Source organism: Morus notabilis, unplaced genomic scaffold (assembly GCF_000414095.1).
Source record: "Morus notabilis unplaced genomic scaffold, ASM41409v2 Scaffold304, whole genome shotgun sequence".
NCBI classification, from domain to species: Eukaryota; Viridiplantae; Streptophyta; class Magnoliopsida; order Rosales; family Moraceae; genus Morus; species Morus notabilis.
In genome coordinates, this window is record NW_010366882.1 from 3488 (window position 1) to 26643 (window position 23156).

At 35.9% G+C, this 23156-nt stretch overlaps 3 protein-coding genes across 5 annotated transcripts in view; all 3 read left to right on the plus strand.

Moving 5' to 3' along the window:
* Window positions 1-1751: 1751 nt before the first annotated feature.
* LOC21389526 (non-specific lipid-transfer protein 1) lies at window positions 1752-2835 on the plus strand. Its single transcript, XM_010111347.2, has 2 exons — window positions 1752-2209; window positions 2572-2835. Exons 1-2 carry the CDS (start codon window positions 1860-1862, stop codon window positions 2579-2581), a joined length of 360 nt encoding a protein of 119 aa, XP_010109649.2. The 5' UTR covers window positions 1752-1859; the 3' UTR covers window positions 2582-2835.
* Window positions 2836-7000: 4165 nt separating this feature from the next.
* LOC21389527 (non-specific lipid-transfer protein 1) lies at window positions 7001-9384 on the plus strand. Its single transcript, XM_010111348.2, has 2 exons — window positions 7001-7439; window positions 9118-9384. Exons 1-2 carry the CDS (start codon window positions 7090-7092, stop codon window positions 9125-9127), a joined length of 360 nt encoding a protein of 119 aa, XP_010109650.2. The 5' UTR covers window positions 7001-7089; the 3' UTR covers window positions 9128-9384.
* Window positions 9385-19749: 10365 nt separating this feature from the next.
* LOC21389528 (mediator of RNA polymerase II transcription subunit 34) overlaps window positions 19750-23156 on the plus strand; it is a 33686-nt gene continuing 30279 nt past the window's right edge. For 2 of the 3 annotated variants that reach the window (XM_024174276.1, XM_024174277.1), the window contains exon 1: window positions 19853-19919. In XM_024174276.1, coding sequence (XP_024030044.1) covers window positions 19911-19919 — 9 coding nt within the window. In that variant the 5' untranslated portion in view covers window positions 19853-19910. Of the gene's footprint in view, window positions 19920-23156 lie in introns of all 3 variants that reach the window. The other variant, XM_024174275.1, reaches the window with a different exon arrangement.

Below are 23156 nucleotides of genomic sequence, written 5' to 3' on the forward strand. Positions count from 1 at the left end.
TTCACACTTTCTACTTCAATCTCCGAGAATGCTGTTATTTCATCTTGTCACTCTTCAGTTTTGTTTATTGTTACATGTTATTCCATTTTTCTATAAAGTGAAACACGATTATAAATTGTTGTTTTTCCTCTTAATTACAACCATATTACTCTTTCATATAAAATTCCTTTCTAACATGCTACTCACTTATTCTTTATTATTTATACGTTGGTTGTTATTATTTATTTTTTTTCCTCCTCTTTTAAACACTGTAAGAGCCCGTTTATATAAAATATAACTTGTTATGAAGGTTAAATACAGGAAAAATTTTATACTGATATTCTGTATTTTAGTACTTTGTGTTTTTAATAATTTTAAATTGGCACCCTTACGTTTTTAAAAATCATTTTGTGTATCTTAGAGTTTATTTAGGATATAAAATGTCATTTCTACTCTTCTTATTAATTAAACAAAAACCAATAATTTTTTTCAAAATCTGAAAACATTTTCAAACATTTTAAAATAATAAAAAAACTATTTATGATAGTACAATATTTTTTTAAAAGGTGCAGCCACAACTAGTATGTTAAAAACATTGCTAACATTGCATTCCAAGGAAAAAAAAGAAAGAAAAAAGCCATATATAACACACGAACAAATTTAAACCGCCATCATGTGCTTGAGTTACAATCATGAATAGAAGTATTCTTATATAAAGGGTCTATATAGGGTTACTTTTGAGCTATAAAATAATTTGGGATGAAATTGTGTTCAGCAATTTTTTTTTTCCTACCTAATTACGCTATAATATCCGTTTTCTTCAGAATCAATCCAATCCTTGTTTCAAAAGATCTGTGTTCATTAAATCATCATTTTGACTTTTCGAAAACATCATTAATGAGGTTTTCTCTTTCAAAACAAATCTTATTTTTGTCCCTACAGAATTTTCTTCGCAGCACAACCAATAACAATCCACTTTCCATTATTTGAAGAGGTCGAAGAATATAAATTTCCTACTTCTAAAATATGCTAAACAGTACCTAAAAGAGTTAAAAGAGACATGCAACTGAAAATCAATTAAGTATAATATTATTCAGGGGAAATATTCAAATTTGAAACGCTTTAGTGTTAAAACTCGCCCGGCTTTGAAAGCAGAAGCCGTGCTGTCCACGTTACTGCTTTCATGTTCAATCACATTCATGTCGTCTTTTCGTACAATGGTCTCCGCCTTACTAATTTACTACATAGCCAAATTATGTACGTTAGCGACGAAAATGAATAAATAAATACAAACTACTTATAATAGGGTTCTTTAATGGCGCCCGGGGTTTATATTGATCATGTCGGTATCGGTTATAAGTGTATCGTTTCGATTGTAATTTCATCTCTTAAAGTTCACAAATTTTCAAATGCATTTCACTATACAAAAGCTTAAAATTGAATTGAATTTGTCGTTTTATTTACAATTCCAACTGTAAGATTTACAAGTTATCGCAGTCTAGACCCTCGTCATAAAAACAATCCCTTATATTATAATTAAGTTTCCGTATATAGTATATTTACAGACTCAATGGGATCCAGCAAAGAGAAGTCATTTATCTCCAACATCTACATAAAGAGCATTTAAGATGCTCAACAACAAAGTCTCCCTCACAACCGAATAGAGAAGAAAAAAAGCATTAAATTTGCCAACAACTCCCAACCAATAACCAATCCCAAAACCACACATTTCCCTTTCCTTTTAATTCCCCCACTTTGGCCTATAAAGTCACCACACCAAAGAGACTTTGCCACGCATCACATTACACTCTCAAAACACTTCTAGCTAGTTAACACTCAAGTAACTAATTCACGTCTTTTTCTCCTCATAATTAGCAACTATGGCCAGCTCTAGCTCTGTCAAGATCGCCTGCGTTGTTGTCATTGCCATGGTGGTGGTGGCTGCGCCTGCCGCCGAGGCATTGAGCTGCGGGGCGGTATCGAGCAACCTCGCGCCGTGCATTAACTACGCCAAGAGCGGCCTCGGGCCCGTCCCCGGGGGGTGCTGCACTGGGATTAGGAATGTGAACAGCATGGCAAGGACCTCAAAAGACCGCCAGGACGCTTGCAGGTGCCTGCAGAACGCTGCTACTGCCATCAAGGGTCTCAAGCTCAACGTCATCGCTGGACTTCCCAGCAAGTGTGGAGTAAACATTCCTTACAAGATCAGCCCCTCCACCAACTGCAACACGTATGAATAACTTCTCCTTTTGTCACCATATATATATATATATATATATTTAGTAGTCAAATATTTTTTTCAACTCTTCCTTTAGTTACATATATATGAATCTGATTGTTCAAAAACTATAACTTCTCGTAAAAGGACAGACTTCTGTCTTAACTCCTTGACATAAACTCTCTAACAGTATAACCTATGAGTTTCTCAAATGAATACTCGTCGTAGAACGTACAACTATTTTTTTTTTTATTAGAGCGGGTTGTTTTCTGGGCTAGCTTAATGGCTAGTGCATGCATAGAGAAAATAATTTCCTCATTGAGTATATATATATATATATATATATTTATGACTCTTTTTCTTTTGTTATGCAGTGTGAACTGAAGTTGAAAGACAAAAGTAGCAATTTTCAGCTGGCGGATATGCATAATATGAGAATAAGTGTGTGGGTGCCCTACACATATATAATTGTCTCCTCTATAGGGGAGTCGTAAGCTTTATGGTTTTATAGTTGTAATTTCGTCTACAACGGATATGTAACTTTTGTTCGTTTGACAGAAGTACTTATTCCCTTTTTCATGTGATTGAGAAATATCAACTTTTTCCTCAGTAAATAAGTCTATCCATCAGTTTCTCAAGATCTTGACGACGATCTGTATTAAGCTGCTCCAAAGGGTGTGCAATATTAATTAATCGAACTTGATCCTAAATATACAAGGAACATCCTCTCGAATTCATAAAGATGGCCAATAAGCTATGGGTCTTGAACGTTGATACATGCGCACACGCGTACACACATATACACACACATATATCTTCAATAATCTTGACAATAAGATTATCGTCCAACAAATTCATTGCGTTAAAACCTAACGGGACAATTATAGAACAGTATTAACGGTTGATTTTGTTTAAAGAGTTATCGTTCGTAGTTATTAGCTCTCCTGACAAAAATCCATCGCTTCGCCACTGAATACACACACATCATACATATGTTTGTATGTATATTGTTGTATAATTACAAACATGTGTCAAGTCAAAGTACCGACCTCTAAGTTCACTTTTTACCCATCAACCCATGTTCCTTTATTCATTTTGGTCCCTTAACTTTAAAACTATATAAAAATAACCCTGTTTGGCCATTAAGTCACAAAAGACGTTAGAATTTCAAACAGAATTAATAACCGTAAGACACTCACATGATAGTTAACAAATGTATTTTAAACAAACTAATCACCACTAAATTAACTTTTTAATTGAAAAACTATATATGAAAAGAAAATTAAGAGAAGAGGTTATTAATTAATACAAAAATTAGACTTTCTGCAGGCAAAAACATTTTGGGATCAACAAAAATTTAGTAGCAGAAAAAAGTTTTTTGCAACCAAATGGTCACATATTGTTGTAGGGTAGTAGAACCATCCACAACCATTTTTTCCCCCCAAAAATGTGCCGAAACTGCAAAACAAAAACTGGTTTCCACGCGACTAAAGTATTATTTGGTAGAAAAATGTTATTTTCCGTGACCAAAAATTTTAATGAAAATTTCCATCACCATCAGAGTATGGAATCACCCACGAACAAACTCTGAGTTTGGTGCTAGAAAATTTTGGCCGTAGCAATATAGGTGATTTTACGGAATATATATATATATATATATATAATATGTTAAAAGGGCAAAAATATATTTTGATAACAAGCAAAGAATAAATCTATTTAAATTCATGTTAAAGGAGCGGTTTTAAAATACCCTTCACTAACAATTACTATAATATTTATTCGTTTGATTCCGTTGAGATTTTAACAAATTTTGTCACGAAAGGGTAAAACATAGAAAAATAGTATAATTTAGAGTACAATTTGTAACAATTTAGCCCAAATAGCGATATGAGAAATGATAATGAAACTCAGTTTCTTCATTGAAACACCGCGTTTTGAAGAGATACATTGAAAAATAAATAAAAAATAAAAAAAGAAGACAAAAGAAAAGGAAAATGAAAAGAAAAACAGCCTCCCAAAATATAGAAAGTTACATTTATCATGAGATATATAATTCATAAAAACCACAAAATTCTATATGTTTTTATGTATTTTTGAATAATATAAAAATCTTTGTTAGAGTTTTAATCCTATTTTGGTTGACATATGATTTTATAGTTATTTTAAGAATAAATGATTTATTATGACTATTTGAGGAATAGAGTTTTGATATTTTCGGATTTACTTAATTGACAATAAAAAATGCGTGATTTCTTTATTTACTGTGACTTACTATATGGAAATTTTCATAACAAAAAATCGGGATTTTCTTACTTTATTCGAATTCATTTGATATAGGTGCTCAATTTTCTACTGTTTAAATTTAAAAAAAAAAACTCATCTATTACATTATAAGGACAGTGATTGTCACCATATCAATATCAAACTTTTCAATTTCAATTAGAATTGAATATTTTGACAGCTCAATGTGCTTTGATGTCCGATCTTAAGAAGATTTGACTAACTTAGAATGATGTATCTCACCACTTTTCTAAGGGTAACGCTTTGTTTATTTAGATAATTACATATTGTGATTTATGTTTTGAGAGCTTCTAAAATGAGAGAAAATATTCAGAGCCTTTTACAAGCAAAGGCAAAGATGACACCTAAGGTTAGAGTCAGAAAGAACTTGTTATCTTTCTTTTTTATTTTTAAAAATTTTAGAGCCTACTTTGTTTAAAATTTTACAATATGTCACTTGACTCGTGTGATTAAAATGGTTACGAAATTGATGCCTCAATATTAGAAAATATCAAAAATTGTAACTTATTATAAGTTTAGGAATGAAGTTTTATATCAATTTTAAGTTGTAACAGCAAAGGTGAGATATCCGTTATTTGTTGAGGTCAATTTTGAAATCTAACTTGCTGTGGCATCGGCAAAAGCCATGAGAAAACAAATTCGACTTTGAAACCAGAATCTTAAAAAATCCGAAAAAGGATTGCGAGGTCGAGATTTAAGATGTTGAAGGTGATTCTTCAAACATTTTCTGTTCATAATTTTTTTTTTTTTTTTTTTTTTTTTTTTTTTTTTTTTGCATTTTCAATTGCTCACTTATTTTTCTCCATTTGGTTTGGCATTTACGAACCGAAATTTTAAGATAGTTGTTAACGAGTAATTTCTTTTGCATGGGCAACTATACGAAAGAAGAAAAAGGAAAAAAAGAAAGAAAAAAAGAAGATAAAAGATATAATAAAAATGGCACGTAGGTTAAAGATATAAAACCTCCCTTTCACTGGTTCAAATTTTAGTGATCTAAATCTTTTGAGTTAAACAGAAAAATTCAAACTGTATGGTTTAAATTGTAGTTCGAATTAACGTTTGGATGTACTATTAAAATTTTAATCTAAATAGAGAATAAAATTAAAACTTGTGTTTGATAGGTGTGAAAAGGAAAGAGAATAGGCGCCTTTATACTGTTAAAAAAAGGATGTGAACGGTTGAACTTCATAGGAGCTAAAATTTAAACTGGACAGTTTAACTCAGTTCAAACGAGAAATATTATAATTCGGACTGCGTGCTTACCAAACACGAGTTCAAACTGTTTAAACTGAGTTGAACTGAGCTAAACCAGCAAAACAAATGGGAGCAAAGAGTGTTGGAGATAAGTGTTAAAAAGAGTTTCTTTTTCAAGGTTTTGATGAGGATTAAAATGTCACTGAATGAACAGCTAGTGCCGAAATATTGAATATAGAAACTAGGACTGGATTTTGGGCAAATTTTCTAAATGGAAAATTGACGCTCTAGAGCTGAAAAGGGGTTTTAAGTTAGGAAGAGATTCATTCTATAACTTGTTGGGTACTTATTTGGATAATATATATATATATATATATAATTGCATGAAACTGAAAGTAGTTTAGAGCAATTCTGCAAAGTAAGAGCTGAGGGTTTACAGTGTTGTGACTTTAGTAGTCTTCAGACGACTTGTTAAACTTGTTTGTAATGACAAACATGATAGTAAGAGATTAAACATTTTTATTTTTCTTTGTAATCCCTGAATTCCACAAAAGGGTCACGTTAGTGTAATATTGGATTCTTTCCAAGTCGGTACCGAAAATGGCTGCGTTGAGAATTCAAGGAAATGCTGCGGAAAATGAAATTTGGAGTTTCAAAAGGTTTTGAGTTCACAAACAGCTGATCTTGTTTCTAATTTTGTTTCTTTTGTTAATTGTAAGTGAGCATGGCCTAAAAAGATTTGAGATTAATAAAGGTGTATTTTGACGAAGTCACTCTTTCGTTTACTTACGACATTCTTCACATTATTTCTTGTTTGTCTTGACCACATCTCCTCTAGTTTTGTTCATGATGAATTTTAGTAGTTAGTATTTAGGTCGAATATTGTGCTGATAAAAAGATTTGCATTACTAATTTACTACATAGCCAAATTGTACACGTCAGTGACGGAAATATAAGGATGTATTTAAAGGATGGATTCAAACCGCCTTGATTTGAGTTTAAATAATGTTTTTTTAAAAATAAAAAAAAATGAATTTAACCTAATTATAAACGGGCTCTAAAGAAGTGCTTAAAATCATGGTGCTCGAAGTTTGATTCATGTCGGTTACAAGTATATCGTTTCATTTTGTAATTCATGTCGGTTAAGGTGCTCAACCACAAAGTATGTCTCCTAACTGGATGGAGGAGAAACAAAGCATTAAATTTGCCAGCGACTCCCAATCCCAAAACCACACATTTCCCTTCCCTTTTAATTCCCCTATTTGGCCTATAAAATCACCAACATCAAAGAGCCTTTGCCACGCATCACATTACACAAATCTCCGAAAACACTTACTAGCTAGCTAGTCAACACTCTTAAGTAAACTCGAGTCTTTTTCTCCTCATAAATAGCAACTATGGCCTGCTCTAGCTTTGTCAAGATCGCCTGCGTTGTTGTCATTGCCATGGTGGTGGTGGCTGCGCCTGCCGCCGAGGCATTGACCTGCGGGTTAGTGACGAAAAACCTCACGCCGTGCGTTAAGTACATCAAGACCGGCGCGGGGAAAGTCCCCACAGCGTGCTGCTCTGGGATTAGGAATGTGAACAGCTTGGCAAAGACCAAAACAGACCGCCGTGCCGTTTGCAAGTGCCTGAAGGATAGAGCTAGCGCCATCAAGAGTCTCAAGAGCAACGTCGTCGCCGGACTTCCCAGAAAGTGCGGAGTAAACATTCCTTACAAGATCAGCCTCTCCATCAACTGCGACACGTATAAACAACTTCTCTTTTTGTCACCATATAACAATTAGTAGTCAAATATTTTTCTTAACCTGCAATTAGTCACATATGAATCTGATTGTTCAAAAAGTTTAATAACTTCTCGTAAAAGGATAGACTCTTGTCTAACTCCGGGACCCTAAAGTTTCATATAGTATAATGCATACGTAGAGAGAAAATACGTTGAATATATATATATATATATATATATATTGTTAGGTTTTTTTGTTGGCATTTATAGCAATAATATTAAAAAAATATTAAACAATTCTAGTTGTGCAAAAAAAAAAAAAAAGTGAGACATTTTTAAATTTCAAGAGAAGATTCTTTCATATAATTAAGTTTCGGAGATATGCATTAACTAAAATTATGGGGAGATAAAGTTGAATTTTTCTCTGGATATCTTTGCTATAGCACTCAAAGATTTGGAAAAGATAATCATAATCTAAGTTGAATTTAAAAAACAACTCAGACAAGGATTTGGTTTTGGTTCTATAAATTCAAGGGAGTTGCAATTAGTGGCGGACCAGGAAACTTTTCTAGTGAGGGGCGTGAGTAAAAGCAAAGTTTTAAATTAAAATAATAGTTTTTTTAATCTAAATGAGTCAAGCTTTTAATTGATTTAATTCACTTTTTAAGGTCTACAATCTACAAAATTGTGAACTTATATAGTAATTTTATTGATTAGTTACTTATTTAGCACTTTAGGTTAAAAATATGAGATACTTAAACATTAAAATTTAGGGCATGTTTGATATGTTTTGAAAATTTTTATAAAAATATCATAATTAGAAAAATTCAGGGGGCGGATTAAGAGAAAAAAACGTAAAAATTAATTTAATTAGGGTAAAATTAAAGAGGCTACCTTGGATCAGTGGGGACAGCCACTCTACGTAAGGTGGCTTTGCCACTGGTTGCAATTTCATTAGAGGATATTTTTACCAAAGATTTTAGAGGGAAAAATCGGATAAAGGTTCTGGTTTATTTTAAAAATCAAAATTAAATAATGTTGCAAATTATGTTGAAAAAAATGTGGAACATGTTTTGCAACATTCAAAATTTGAGAGATTTTGATCCAAGATTTGAGATAGGATTTTGTGCTACACTACATGTATCTTAAATCATATGCAAATTGATGCCTTCCTGGGTATCCATACGTTATGTTTTGAGTGGCCCACACTTAACGTTCTTGGTGAGAAGCATTTACAGTGAGAAAACGATCCACAGTGTTGAAGGGAGTTCAATTAATCATTATTTTTGGGAAGAAGAACTAGTTGTCTTCTAAAGAGAAAGATTTGCAATTTAAAGGGAGTTAAGTGTGAAGGACATTGAAGACGAGTAGTGCTCACTGAATAAGTTCATTAAGTTGATTCTATACGGTGTCGACAAAAATTAAAGAGGGAGTCTTTATTTATATAAATTCGACTAGTGTCTATATCTTTATAATTTAGTAGATTGTTCAATAACTTAGCGTGATCTCATGGATATAGATGGATACCGAACTACGTAAAATTCCTTGAGTACTTTTTATTAATGCTTTCGGTAAAAAAAGGTTCATTGCAGTTTAGTTCCAACAAAACTTGCAATGGAGACACTATACATAGATATTTCATATATATCTCTAAAATCTCTTATTATTATTATTTTTTTTATTTTTTACTTTTTTGCAGTGTGAATTGAAGTTGAAGGACAAAAAGTAGCCATGTGCAGCCATCGGATATGCGTAGAATGAGCAAAAAGTGTGTGGGTGTTCATGTGACCCTAAACATATAATTATCTCCTCTTTAGGGAGTCGTAAGTTTTATGGTTTTATAGTTAATTTCGTCTACAACAGAATAAAGGATATCTATCGGGTTCTCAAGATATCCACAACGATCTGTATTAAGCTACTCCAAAGGGTGTGCAATATTAATCGATTTTGTTTGTTTTTGTTTTTGTTTTGTTTTTTTGTTTTTGTTTTTTTGCTAAAGCAACATTAAACGAACTTGATCCTAAATAGTAAATAGGAATATCCTCTCGCATTCATAATTAAACATGACTAGTAATGATACGCCTAACCTACAATTTCACACTGTTAGATGAAAAAAACCACTCTTTGAGCGAGTGCCAGCTCCAAAATTTCAGAAACAGAAAGAAGGAAGAAGAAGAGGATTTCAACTTGGATATTTCATTGCTTGAGAAAAACAAACGGTATTCCAGTGACTCTTATACCTCTTGCCTCCTAATCCCAGCTACAGAGGCAATGCAACAAATTAACAAAAGGAGTTACAGAAATGCAATGGCTATGGAATCGAAGAAAAACAAAAATGGGAAAAACTGTCAACAATCCCGAGGTCTCCCCTCTAGACTAGTAATTCTTAACGACAATTTATTCTTCAAACGAAATAGTCTTCCAACCACGCTGGAGCCCTCCTGTTCCGTTTTGGGCCTTTTGCCATTTGGGCCGTGTCTTGCTCTTGGGCCATGTTCTGCACTTGGGCCATGTCCTGCTCTTGCTGACTCACCTCCTTTGTTGGTGAGCTGGGCCCTTCCACGTGTCGTCCAATTTGGAGAGGCAGGGTTGTATCATTCCCCACCCCTTGAAAAACCACCTTGTCCTCAAGGTGGAAAGCAAGGTACAGTTTGCAGAATCAATAAAATTTTCCCAAGTAGAGTTCTCAGGGGAAGAGTCCGACCATTGTACCAGAATCTAGTGGACCTCTCTGCCATGGTTAAGGACCGTACGAGTGGCACATATGGCAACTGGCGAAGACAAGGGCTTGTTGTCCACACTCTTGGTGGGCAACGGAAAAACCTCCTCTGTAAGTGGACCACGATACGGCTTGAGCGCAAAGATGTGGTAAACGGGATGAATTTTACACCCAGGGGAAGATCCAACTTATAAGCTACGGCTCCTACATAGCTGACCACCGAAAACGGCCCGTAATAGCGCTTCGCGAGCTTATGAGAAAGGCGGTTGGCGACCGTGGATTGGCGGTATGATTGTAGGCGGACCAACACCTTGTCCCCTACCGACAGTTGAAGATCACGACGATGAGTATTGGCCTTCTGTGCCATACGATGCTGTGCTTGACGCAAATTCTCCTTCAAGGACTGTAGCAAGGCATCCCTGTCCAACAATGCCTCGTCCAAAGCTTGGATTGAAGTTGAGCCCTGAGAATAAGCGGGGATAGACGGCGGTGGACGTCTAAAAAGTGCCTGAAACGGGGACATCTTAAGAGCACTATGGTAGCTGGAATTGTAACAAAACTCAGCCCAACTGAGGAGCGAGACCCACGAGGATGGCTTCTCTTGAGTGAAAGCATGTAAATATTGCTCGAGGCTGCGATTCACCACCTCCGATTGTCCGTCGATCTGGGGGTGGTAAGCAGTACTGTGACGAAGAGAGTGTCACTCAACTCAAATAGCTTCTGCCAAAACTTACTCAAAAAAGGGGATCGCGGTACGAGATGATCGAGCTAGGGAACCCATGAAGCTTAACCATTAAGTCCACAAACAACTCTGTTGTCCTAGAAGCCGTGAACTGGACTGGTAACGTGCCAAAATGAGCGGACTTGGTGAGGCGATCCACCACCACGAGAATCACCGTAAAACCGCGTGACAGCGGCAGGCCCGTAATGAAATCCATGGTGACCTCATCCCAAACCAAGGAAGGAATTGGCAGGGGCTGGAGTAACCCTGCAGGGGCTTGGGTGGAGTATTTAATCTGTTGGCACACCTGACAGGACGTAACAAACTGCTCAACATCCGTTCACATTTTGGGCCAATAGAACGCATAAGAAAGCCGTACTAAAGTGCGCTTTATCCCTGCATGACCCGCCAGAGGTGTGGCATGGAACTCATGCAATAGCATGGATTTCAAGGCAGACTGAGGACTGACATAGTAACGATTTCGAAAGAAAAGAAAACCATTGTGCACCGTATAGGCCGAAGGTAGGGAACCCCCCTGAAACTGGCCGTGAAGGTTCACCAACTCAGGACACATAGACTTCTCAGTGCGTAAAGTCGATAACAAGTCAAAAGATGGCCGACTGATCAAAGGCAGACAAACCGCGGATGATCCGGTTATGGCGGTGCTACCATCTTCATGGACCCGGGACAAGGCATCTATAGCCTGATTAGTACGGCCAGGTTTATATTCGATCCGAAAATGGAAACCCAACAACTTCCAGATGTAAACATGTCGGTCTGGTGAATGAACCACTTGTTAGAGGAGTTCTTTAATACTCTTATGGGCCGTGCGGATATTGAAGAAATGACCTAAGAGATACTGGCGCCACTTTTGGATGGCTTCGGCGATAACATGTAACTCTTTGAGGTATGCAGAGGAAGCTCGCAACCGAGGTCCTAACTTCTTGCTAAAGTACGAGATCGGATGCCCACCCTGCATGAGGACAACCCCAATGCCGACATTAGAGGCATCAGTTTCGATGAGGAAGTCCACTTCGAAGTTTGGTAACCGCAACACCGGCGCCTCTACCTTGGCACGCTTCAGGGCCTCAAAAGCTTCCATGGTTGTCACAGTCCACGTAAAAGCGTCATTGCATAACAAATCAGTGAGCGAGGCCGCAAGGGAGGCATAGCCCCAAATGAAATGCCTGTAATACCCCGTGAAACCTAAAAATCCCCTAAAATGCTTTAAGGTTTTAGGTGCAGGCCAAGCCACATTGCTTCAATCTTCTGTGGATCCGCCTATACCCCACCAGCTGAAACAATGTGCCCTAAATAGTCGATAGTGCTCTGGCAAAAAGGCATTTGGATAGTTTGACAAAGAACTAATTAGCATGCAGGCGTGATAATACTTGGCTGAGGTACATAACGTGATTAGATTCTGAAGAACTGTAAACCAAGATATCATAAAAAAAAACACAAATTTACGTAAAAAGGAAGCAAAAAGCTGGTTCATTGTTGCCTGGAAGGTCGAGGGAGCGTTCGTCAATCCGAACGGCATCACCAAGAATTCATAGTGGCCCTCATGAGTGCGGAAAGCCATTTTGTAGATGTCCCAATTATGCACGTGAATTTGGTGGTAACCAACCCGCAAATCCAACTTACTAAAAACTAAAGCGCCACCGAGCTCAGAGCACGATAATCAACACAAAACCAGTACGTGCCATCTTTTTTCTTCACTAGCAAGACCGGCGAAGAGAAAGGGCTCTGACTGGGCCTGATGATGCCCTATTCTAGCATCTCACGAATAAGCTTCTCCATCTCGTTCTTTTGAAAATGAGGATATCTATACGGCCGCACATTAATAGGGTTGCTATGCGGAAGCAAGTGGATCTTATGATCGATAGTGCGATGAGGAGTGAGTCCAATTAGAGGAAGAAACAGGCCATGGTACTGGTGTAATAAGGCGGCAATGGACTCAGGTAAGGAACTAGGAAACTCCAGGAACGGTGTCTCACCCCCTGGGCAAACTAGCATCGCATCAGGCTCACTTAACGGGTGCAGCGCGAATAAACTGTGGATAGCTGCACTGTGAATTAACGCCTGGAACTGGAGAAGGGTAATAAGGCTCGGTGTAGCAGCTAAGTCACCCCGAAGAACCACTTGGCGTCCCTCCCAGCAAAAATCCATAGAGAGAGCTGAGTAATCATGAGACACGCGACCAAGTTGTTGTGGCCATTGGATACCCAAGACAACATCCGGACCCTCAATAGGTAAAATAAAAAGATCCAAAAAGAAAACAGTCCCTGCATCGATAGGGCGACCTGAGGGCATGAATATTGGCACACCAGGAAATCACCATTGCCAATATAGACCCGGAAAGGAGCGATAGGTTGAATTGCAAGGCCCACTCGTTCAGCCAATGCCGGTTTGAGGAAATTATGAGTGCTGCCATTGTCAATAAGGACATGAAGGCGATGAGAGCCAAGCTCGCCAATCAAGTGAAGCGAGCAGGGATTGCCTTGTCCTGCTAAGGCATTCAAACTCGAAATATCCCCTGCAGTAGCCTTGTCAAGCTGCTCTGATAAAGAAGAATTAACTCCATAGTCCTCCTCTGTATCATCTGTGCCCAAGAGGAGAAAAAACTTACTACGACAACGATGGTTAGCACTATATTTTTTATCGCAATTGTAGCAGAGACCTTTTTCACGCTTTTCCCGTAACTCGGCCTGAGAGAGATGATGAATGGGTTAGGACGGTGATGGGAGCAGAGGGGGTAAGGAGTTCTATTTGGAAGTGGAGGAACTAGGGGCGGTAGTTGGGGGTGAAGTATGGGTAACATATGGACTGGTGAGGAACACAGGAGATCCATGCAATTCTGATCGCAGCTCCTCCAAACGGGAATCGTCGGTGGTCATGTACTGTTGTAAAGTCTGATGCAGAGCGAGCGTTTGTCCTTCGAATTAGGCCTGCAATGCCTTGACCGCCGTAAGAACCTCCGAATCCGCCATGAACAAAGGCAATGAAAGCACCAATTGATACGCCTAACCTGCAATTTCACACTGTTAGACGAAAAAAACCACACTCTTCGAGCGAGTGCCAGCTCCAGAATTTCAGAAACAGAAAGAAGGAAGAAGAAGAGGATTTCAACTTGGATATTTCATTGCTTGAGAAAAACTAACGGTATTCCAGTGACTCTTATACCTCTTGCCTCCTGATCCCAGCTACAGAGGCAATGCAACAAATTAACAAAAGGAGTTACAGAAATGCAATGGCTATGGAATCGAAGCAAAACAAAAATAGGAAAAGCTCTCAACAATCTCGAGGTCTCCCCTCTAGACTAGTAATTCCTAACGACAATTTATTCTTCAAACGACATAGTCTTCTAACCACGCTGGAGCCCTCCTGTTCCGTTTTGGGCCTTTTGCCATTTGGGCTGTGCCCTGCTCTTGGGCCATGTTCTGCTCTTGGGCCATGTCCTGCTCTTGCTGACTCACCTCCTTTGCTGGTGAGCTGGGCCCTTCCACATGTTGTCCAATTTGAAGAGGCATGGCTGTATCAAGTAAGGTGTGAGTCCTCAACTTGATATACACATATATATATATATAGACACACATTTATACATGTATATTTGTATGTATATTATCGTATAATTACAAACATGTATCAAGTCAAATTGTCGAAGGTATTTCAAACAAATTAAATAACACTAAATAAAATTTTAAATTGAAAAAGTATGAAAAAAAAAGGAAAAGGTTATGTTAACTACAAGATATTAGACTTTCGGTGACCAAAAATTTTGCGATCAACAAAAATTTAGTAGAAAAAAGTTTTTCCAACCAAACGGTCACAAATTGTTGTAGACTGGCTACCAGAACCTTGTACAATCAATTTTATTTTCAAAACGTGTTGAAACTTAAATCGTGGCAATAAAATTTTTGCAACGAAATTATTATTTGGTAGCGAAATATCTTTTCTGCGACCAATCATTTGGTCCATTTGGTCGTGTAGAGTTTTGGTAAAATTTCCATCACCATCATAGTATGGGATCATATGTTACCAAGTTTCGAGTTTGGTTTACTGAGACATGCTTTGCAAGAAAATTTTTGTCGCAATATAGGCGATTTAGCAGCAAAAATATATCTTGATACTTGATAGTATGAGAATTAAAAGATCGTTTTTTTTTTTACGGGTGAATTACATAGTGTTGTAACACTTTCTAGAATACTTGCGATTAATTAAATTTCAAATTAAACAACATCTAATTAATTGAGAAGGAAAATAAAATGGAAACAGAGAACACCAGAGGTTAGTATCGCAGTTCGGTTCACAAACCTATATCTGTGGGGTCACGCTCATACAATGAACAATCCACTAAGTTCTAAAGAATTACAGACACTAATCGGACTTATATACTCAAAGACTCCTCTTTGACATTGTTGCCGCCGTGTCGAATCTCCTTAATGGTCTTGTCCAGTGAACACCACTCGTCTTCAAATTGTACGGTGAAATCCCTTCGACTGGCAGTACGCTTTCTCCTAAAAGTTTCTGACCTTTCTCCCTAAGGACGAATTCAACAATACTCAAAGACTCACTAACACAAATTTTTTCCCTGGAAATATTCTCTGTAAAAGTACACTTCATATGGGCAGCCTTGAATTACTTTAAAACCTCAAAAATATAAAACCCCAAAATTATCACTTCCAAGGCTTCAAACTTCACGTACACACACATGCAATTTATATAGCAACAATTGGAATGCCTTTTCACGTCTAATCCAAGTGAAATAACCATATGATTATCTCCATATTTTTAACTTCAATAATCACCACTTTTCATGTTAATAATATTCTCCAATTCAAGCTTGAATATACTTTTCCTTTTAACTCCACGATTCTCTCTACTACCAGTAAAACAAGATATGTAAGGCCCCATTCATTTCGTTGATTCGAGTTTAGAATTTGAGTTTTGCTACAGTAAAAAGCTCTCACAAACAATCACATCTAACTTTTTTGCTACAGTAAAAAGCTCTCACATAAAATCACATCTCAACTCGAATTAAAAACTCAGATCAGCGAAATGAACGAGACCTAAATATCTCCACCAATATATGTAGAAAATCTCCTTATTTGAAATCAAATCCGATTATCCTTTTTATTCAAACTACCCATGGGATAATCTCACCATGACTTCACGTTATAAACCAACTCCATAATTATCTCCTTCAAATCTGAATTAGACTCAAATTCATATCGTGATATTCAAATATGCAGCACTTTGAGTTTCAAATCTTAAATGTCAATCTTCTATTATAGCAAGCCTTATTTGGATATTCTTTGACCAAGTCAAATCTCAAGATTTCCTTTCTTGGACCACGCCAAACCAAATCAATGACTCATCCTCCCTACGTTCCACGTTGGATTAGTCAACTCCAAATAACATTCGGATTATGCCACAAATATCCCAATCCAAATTCTCCACATAATCTGCCTTAAAATCCCCACGAAAATCTCCTTCAAATCCGAATTTTCTTCCATAATTATATCCAATCAAGCTTTCCACATAATCTGATCCTCAAATCTGCACCATTACCCCGCAAACCCTGTTTTTTTAATTTTTATAGACTCATGCCAAAAACAAACCAACTAACAAAATACCTAACAATCTCCTCTTTGACTGTTTTAGGCAAAACTATCACAATTTACAAAAGTGTCTAATAACACAAAAAAATTCAAATAAAATTAATACATGGTCTCCCCTTTTTGACAAAAATTAGCTAAACACACAAATTATATATATATATATATAAAAGTTCACTATCTAGTCACATATCTTGCAGCTGATGTTGTAGATGTTGTTGCAACACTTATTGAAACACTCGGTGCAACACTTCTCTGCAAATCACCTTTTTCTTCATCATTCTGCTCCCCTTGAATGTCATCCACATGTTTTCCCTCTCATAGCTCCCACAGAAAGTCATCATCTTCTAATTCATTGATCTCTATAGGTTGTTCCTCCTGAATATTCTTTACGTTTTATGTTGCCATGTGGGCGTGAAACATAACCTCCTTCTCCTAGAAAATCTATTCCTGCTATAACAAATCAACTCCTAAAATCTCACCAAGCAGACGGTTAGTAATCTGCTCTGATACCAAATGAAAGGTATGTTTTTTACGCAGGTGTTACACAGAGTGTTATAACACTTTCTATAACACTGGTGATTAATCGCGTCTTTCCAATGCAGAAATGTAAATTAACCAAGCAGGAAATAACAATGCAAAAAATAGAAAACACACGATATGGTATCGCAGTCTGGTAGTGATAAACAATCCACTAATAGGATACTCCACAGAGGCGACAACATCAAGGAAGGAGTTCTTGAGTGTGTAAGACCGGTTTGGTGTTTTGTAATCTTTTAATTTTAGTAGATTATTTATTGTCTGGTCATGACCTCGCAGATGTATGTGTACGTACCGAACTGCGATACCATATCGTGTGTTTTCTATTTTCTGCACTGTTATATCCTGCTTGGTTAATTTACATTTCTGTATTGAAAAGACACAATTAATCACCAGTATTACAAAAAGTGTTAAACACTCTGTGTAACACTTGCGTAAACACAGACCTTTTAAGAATATTAAATCTATTTAAATTTATGTTAAAGGCACGGTTTGTCTAAAATACCTTTTATTAACAAATAATATGTGTTTTACATGATTGATTTCTCTTGAGTTTTAAATAACTTTTGTGATTAAAGGTTCAAACTTGGAAAAGATAGTACAATTTAGAGTGCAATTTGTAACGTTTTAGCCCAAATATCGCTATGATAAGTGATAAATAAAACTCACTTGCTTAAATGAAATGTTGCATTTTAAAAAGATGCAATTAAAAAAAGAACAAATAAAGGAAGAAAGAAAAAGAAAATTAAAAGAAAAAACTTCCCACATATTAAAAATTATATTTATCTTTTTAAAAAAATTATATTTATCATGAGATACATTTCAAGGATAATCACAAAAATATTCTTTGTGTTTTTTGTATTTGTGAATAATACAAAAATATTTGTTAGAATTTTAATTCTGTTTTTGGCGGGTATATGTTCGATTGTTATGACTAGTTTAGGAACAAGTTTTTCATATTTTTGGATTTACATAATTGATATTGATAATACATTTGAATGTTACAGATTTAGACAATTTAAATTGCGTAATTACTTGATTTAGTGGGACATTATATAGAAATTTTCTTAATAAAAAATTGGGTACTTTCTTAATTTATTGGAATTCATTTGATACAGATTCTCAATTTTCTACTACTAAAATTCTGAATACATGAAAAACCTCGTCAATCTACACAATAAGGAGGACAAAGTTGTTTGTCATGATTGTTATCGTATCAATGGTAAGGGTCCGTTTGTTTATGGTTCAAACCATTATTCATCATTTTAATTTTTAAAATTTAAATTTTTTATGAGAAAAAAATACTATAATAGAATTAAGAATTATAATTTTAACCATGCGAAATCTTTAAAATAAACAGACCCTAAACTTATCAATCTTATTTCAAATTGCAGATTTTGACATCTCGATATGAGTTGATATTTGATCCTATTGAGATTCGATCCTAAAAATGATGTATCTAAACACTTCTTCCAGGGATTAGGCTTTGCTTATTTAAGCAATTACTTATTTTTACTCGCACCTTAAGAGCTTCAAAAAATAAAAAAATAAAAAAAATAACAGAACATACTTTTAGTAAAACTAAAAAGAGTCTGATGCACTTAAGGTTGGAATGAGGAAGAACTTATTATTTTTCTTTTACTTATGGGAGTTTTTGTGGTTGAATCAAAAAAAATGAACTACTAATAATTTTAATTTTTAACTGTTGGATCCATATTAAAAATGATTTGTGCTACATACTTTTTCAGTTTAATATATTTTTAACCAGATTTAACTGTCAAAACATATCCTACTGGTAGAGAGACCCTACAAGAGAACTCCCTTCAAATCAAATCACTCTTACTTGATTAATGTCGATAGAGCATGCCAATGCAATCTTATAATTAATGTGTCAATTACAACTTTAGCATTTGAGTGTAAAAACATTCTCGCATGTAATGTTATTTGTTGTGGCATATTTACCAGATGTTATAATTTGTGACAAATTTCTCATCAAGTATAATATGTGATATATTTGGCATTTGATTACTGTGAGTTGATATGAGTACTTTTTCATCTAAGTATTGCAACTTTTGTATATTTAGGATATGTTTGTTTCACAACTCAAGTTATGACCTGAATTGTGTATGTGAGAGAAGCAAAAAAGTTAAATTTAAATTTTTGTAGAAGAAAACATTGTAACAATAAAACTTAAGTTGTAAAATGCATAAAAGCGAATTTTTTAAAAATAAAAATTTATTTTTATAACTTTTAAAAACAAATAATTATTTAAAAAAATAAATTTAACATTTAAATAGTATTATGCATTAAAGTATAAATGAAAATAACATATTTTAACATATATTTTAGTGCAAAACATATTAATAACATTATTATTTGTACCGAATATGATCTCAAAAATTGACGCCTAAGAGGACGTTTGGTTTATGTATTCAGACCATGATTTAAAATTATTCTTGTTTTACGTGTATTTTTTGTGAGAGAAAACACTGTAAATAATCATGAATCATGATTCAGAATCAGCGACGAATATAGGAAATAAACGTCCCCTAAATGTCAGAAATGCCAAAACCAAATTGTAACTTTTTTTTTTTTTTAAGGTAAAACCAAATTGTAACTTATTATAAGCTTGGGGTTGGAGTTCGTTACCTTTTTAAGTTGCAAGGGTAAAAGTGAGACATCATTTGTTCTTCGGGAGTAAATTTGAAATTAGCTAACCTGTTCCGAGTTCCATCTTTCTAGTATCGCTTTCAAAGTGGTCTCGGCACACAAAAGCCGTGAGAAAACAAATTCGACTCTGAAATCAGAATCTTCAAAAATCCGAAAAAGATTTGCGATGGAAGCCGAAGAGACGCTATTAGAAGAGCTCCTAGACGTTGAGGTCGAGATTCAAGATGTTGAAGGTGATTCTTCGACACTTTTTTTTGTTTTTTGCATTTTCAATTCCTCACTTTGCGATCGCTGCAATTATGTTTCCTCAATTTGGTTGGCATTTGAAACCTAAATTTTAATCAGAAGCTAGTTGTTTACGAGAAATTTCTTTCGCATTGGCGATTATATGAAAGAAGAAAAGAAAAGAAAATTGATAAAGATATATAAAAAAATGTTGGAGATTAGTGTTGGAAAGGGTTTCCCTTTAGAAGTTTTTATAGGATTAAAATGTTAGGAATGAACAGCTAGTATGTTGAATGTACAAACTAGGACATGGATTGGGCAAATTTTCTAAATGGAGATTTGGGGTGAGATTCATTCTATAACTTGTTGGGAACTGCAAGCCACAGGCATTTTTTGTTTTTTGTTTTTGTTTTTTTTTTTTTTGCAAATGCGGTGTGAATCACATGGAATTGCTAATTATTTTGTTCTAATTGTTTAGAATGTAGGGCTTTTTTTTTTTTTGGTGGGAGTGAAGTAGTTTACGAAAATCTTGCAAGGAAAAAGCTGATGGTTGACAGTGACAATTGAAATTAGGTTAGCATTAAGATATTCTTCGTTTTGAACTTCAAATGACTTGTTTAACTTGTTTGCTATGACAAAAATGATAGAATGAAATTGGACGTTTTTATTTTTCTTTGTAAGGAGTGAATTGCACAAAAGGGTTGCGTAAGTGTAACCTTGGATTCTTTCCAAGCCGGTTTCGAAAATGGTTGTGTTGAGAATTTGAGGAAATGCTGAGAAAAATGACATAGGAGTCAAGAAGTTTCAAGTTGACAAACAGCTGATCCTGCTTGTAATTTTATCTTTTTGTTAATTATAAGTGAGCATGGACTACGAAAATTTGTGATTAAAGGGGTAACAATTTGCATGGTCGGGCATGTTAAGGTTTTATTATATATTTTGTATTTTGATAAAGTCACTCTTTTATTTTCTTATGACTTTCTTCTCATTATTTACTGTTTGTTTTTGTCATCTCCTCTAGTTTTGCTAAAGAAGTAGTGAGTATATTAAAGAAATGAATGAAAAATTATAATACTTTTCATTGATTTGGAATGGTAAAAAGCTGCACTTATATACAAGAGTGTGGCCTGATCTACAGCCTTATTATCAGGGAAAATAAAGGCTAATTTCTAGTCTAACGTAATCAGGAAATATCATGATATATTTCCTGATTTCCTAAATCAACTAAATAAGGAAAGATGACAGCTAGAGGCCTCTACAGCCTGCCAAATCTACAGCCTGTTACAGCTGTGAATGGGCTGAATAATCCGGATTTTCAACACTCCCCCTCAAACTGGGTAGTAGATGTTAATCATACCTAGTTTGATATTCAACTCCTCAAAGCTTGATCTTGGAAGGGCTTTAGTTAGAATGTCGGCTATCTGGCATTGTGTAGGTGTGTATTGTAGTAAAATTTCTCCATCTTCTATCTTCTCTTTGATGAAATGGCGATCAATTTCCACATGCTTGGTCCTGTCATGAAGGACTGGGTTCTTGGCAATGCGTATTGTAGCTTGATTGTCACAAAACATTTGTAACGGTTCTTCATATTGGATTCTGAGTTACTTTAAGAGCCTCTTGAGCCACATTCCTTCGCAATTCCATGTGCCATAGCTCTGAATTCAGCTTCTACACTGCTTCTTGAAACCACTATTTGTTTCTTACTTCTCCAAGTGACCAGATTTCCCCATATGAATGTGCAATACCCTGATGTGGATCTTCGATCAGTGACTGAACCTGCCCAGTCTGCATCAGTAAAGATTTCTATCCTCCTATTTGTGTTCTTCTAGAAGTACAAGCCTTTGCCAGGAGTCATCTTGAGATACCTCAGGATTCAATAAACAGCCTTCATATGTTCTTCCATAGGATTATTCATGAACTGACTCACCACACTCACTGAAAAACCAATGTCAGGTCTAGTGTGTGAGAGGTAGATGAGCTTCCCTACGAGTCTCTGATATCTTCCCTTGTCAACAGGTACATCATTCTCCTCAAGTCCTATCTTAGTGTTCGGATCCATAAGCGTATTTGCAGGCTTACATCCGAGCATTCCGGTTTCTTTTAGGAGATCTAGGACATATTTCCGCTGAGAGACAGTTATTCCTTTTTTTGTTGGAGCCACTTCCATTCCTAGGAAGTATTTGAGAGTTCATAGGTCTTTGATCTCAAACTCCTTTGCAAGGACGTTCTTCAGTCTTTTTCATTTCTTCTAAGAAATCCCCTGTAAGGACAATGTCATCTACGTAGACAATGAGAATGGATGACTCCCCCCTTTCTGATCGCTTGATAAAAAGAGTATGATCTGCTTGACACTGTGCGTATCCAAACTTCTTTACAGCTTTAGAAAATCGGCCGAACCAAGCTCGAGGTGACTGCTTTAGTCCATACAATGACTTCTTGAGTTTGCAGACTTTATTATTTGTTGCTTGTGTTCCGAGACCAGGAGGAATCTCCATGTATACTTCTTCTTCGAGATCGCCGTTGAGGAAGGCATTCTTGACATCAAGTTGGAATAGTGGCCATTCTAGATTAGCTGCAAGGGATAGGAGTCTTACAGTATTGAGTTTTGCAACTGGGGCAAATGTTTCCTGGTAATCAATACCATAAGATTGCGTGAATCCCTTTGCAACTAGTCGAGCTTTGAATCGTTCTACACTCCCATCTGACTTGTGTTTTATCGTGAATATCCATTTGCAGCCCACGGGTCGTTTTCCTTGTGGCAAGTCAACTATCTCCCATGTATTGTTCTTTTCTAAGGCCCGAACTTCTTCCATAATGGCTGCCTTCCAATGTGGTATCTCAATGGCTTCATGAATATTGTTAGGGACCTGTATCTTGTCAAGATTGGAGACAAAAGCACGATATTCTGGAGATAATCTTTTGTAAGACAGGAAGTTATAAACAGGATGACTTGTGCAGGATCTAACTCCTTTTCTTACGGCAATGGGCCGATCATCATAAAGCTCAAGAGTAGATGAGACAGGTTGGGAGTTACCTGGTGTTGCTTCTGAAAGACTTGGAGTTGGTTCCGACTCTTGGATTTGCTGAGGGAATGTTGGTTGTTCTATCTCCTTTCGATGCCATTTCTTTTTGGAATAAACACGAAGCTCACTATGTTTAGCAGGAGAATGGTGTGATGGAGATTTGGAGGGTAACTCTTGAGGTGGATTATGTGAATGGGCTTCAACAAGAGATTCGAGCGACTG

Coding starts and splice junctions, on each gene's coding strand:
- LOC21389526 (XM_010111347.2), top strand. CDS start 1,860: ATGGCCAGCTCTAGCTCTGTCAAGATCGCCTGCGTTGTTGTCATTGCC.
- LOC21389527 (XM_010111348.2), top strand. CDS start 7,090: ATGGCCTGCTCTAGCTTTGTCAAGATCGCCTGCGTTGTTGTCATTGCC.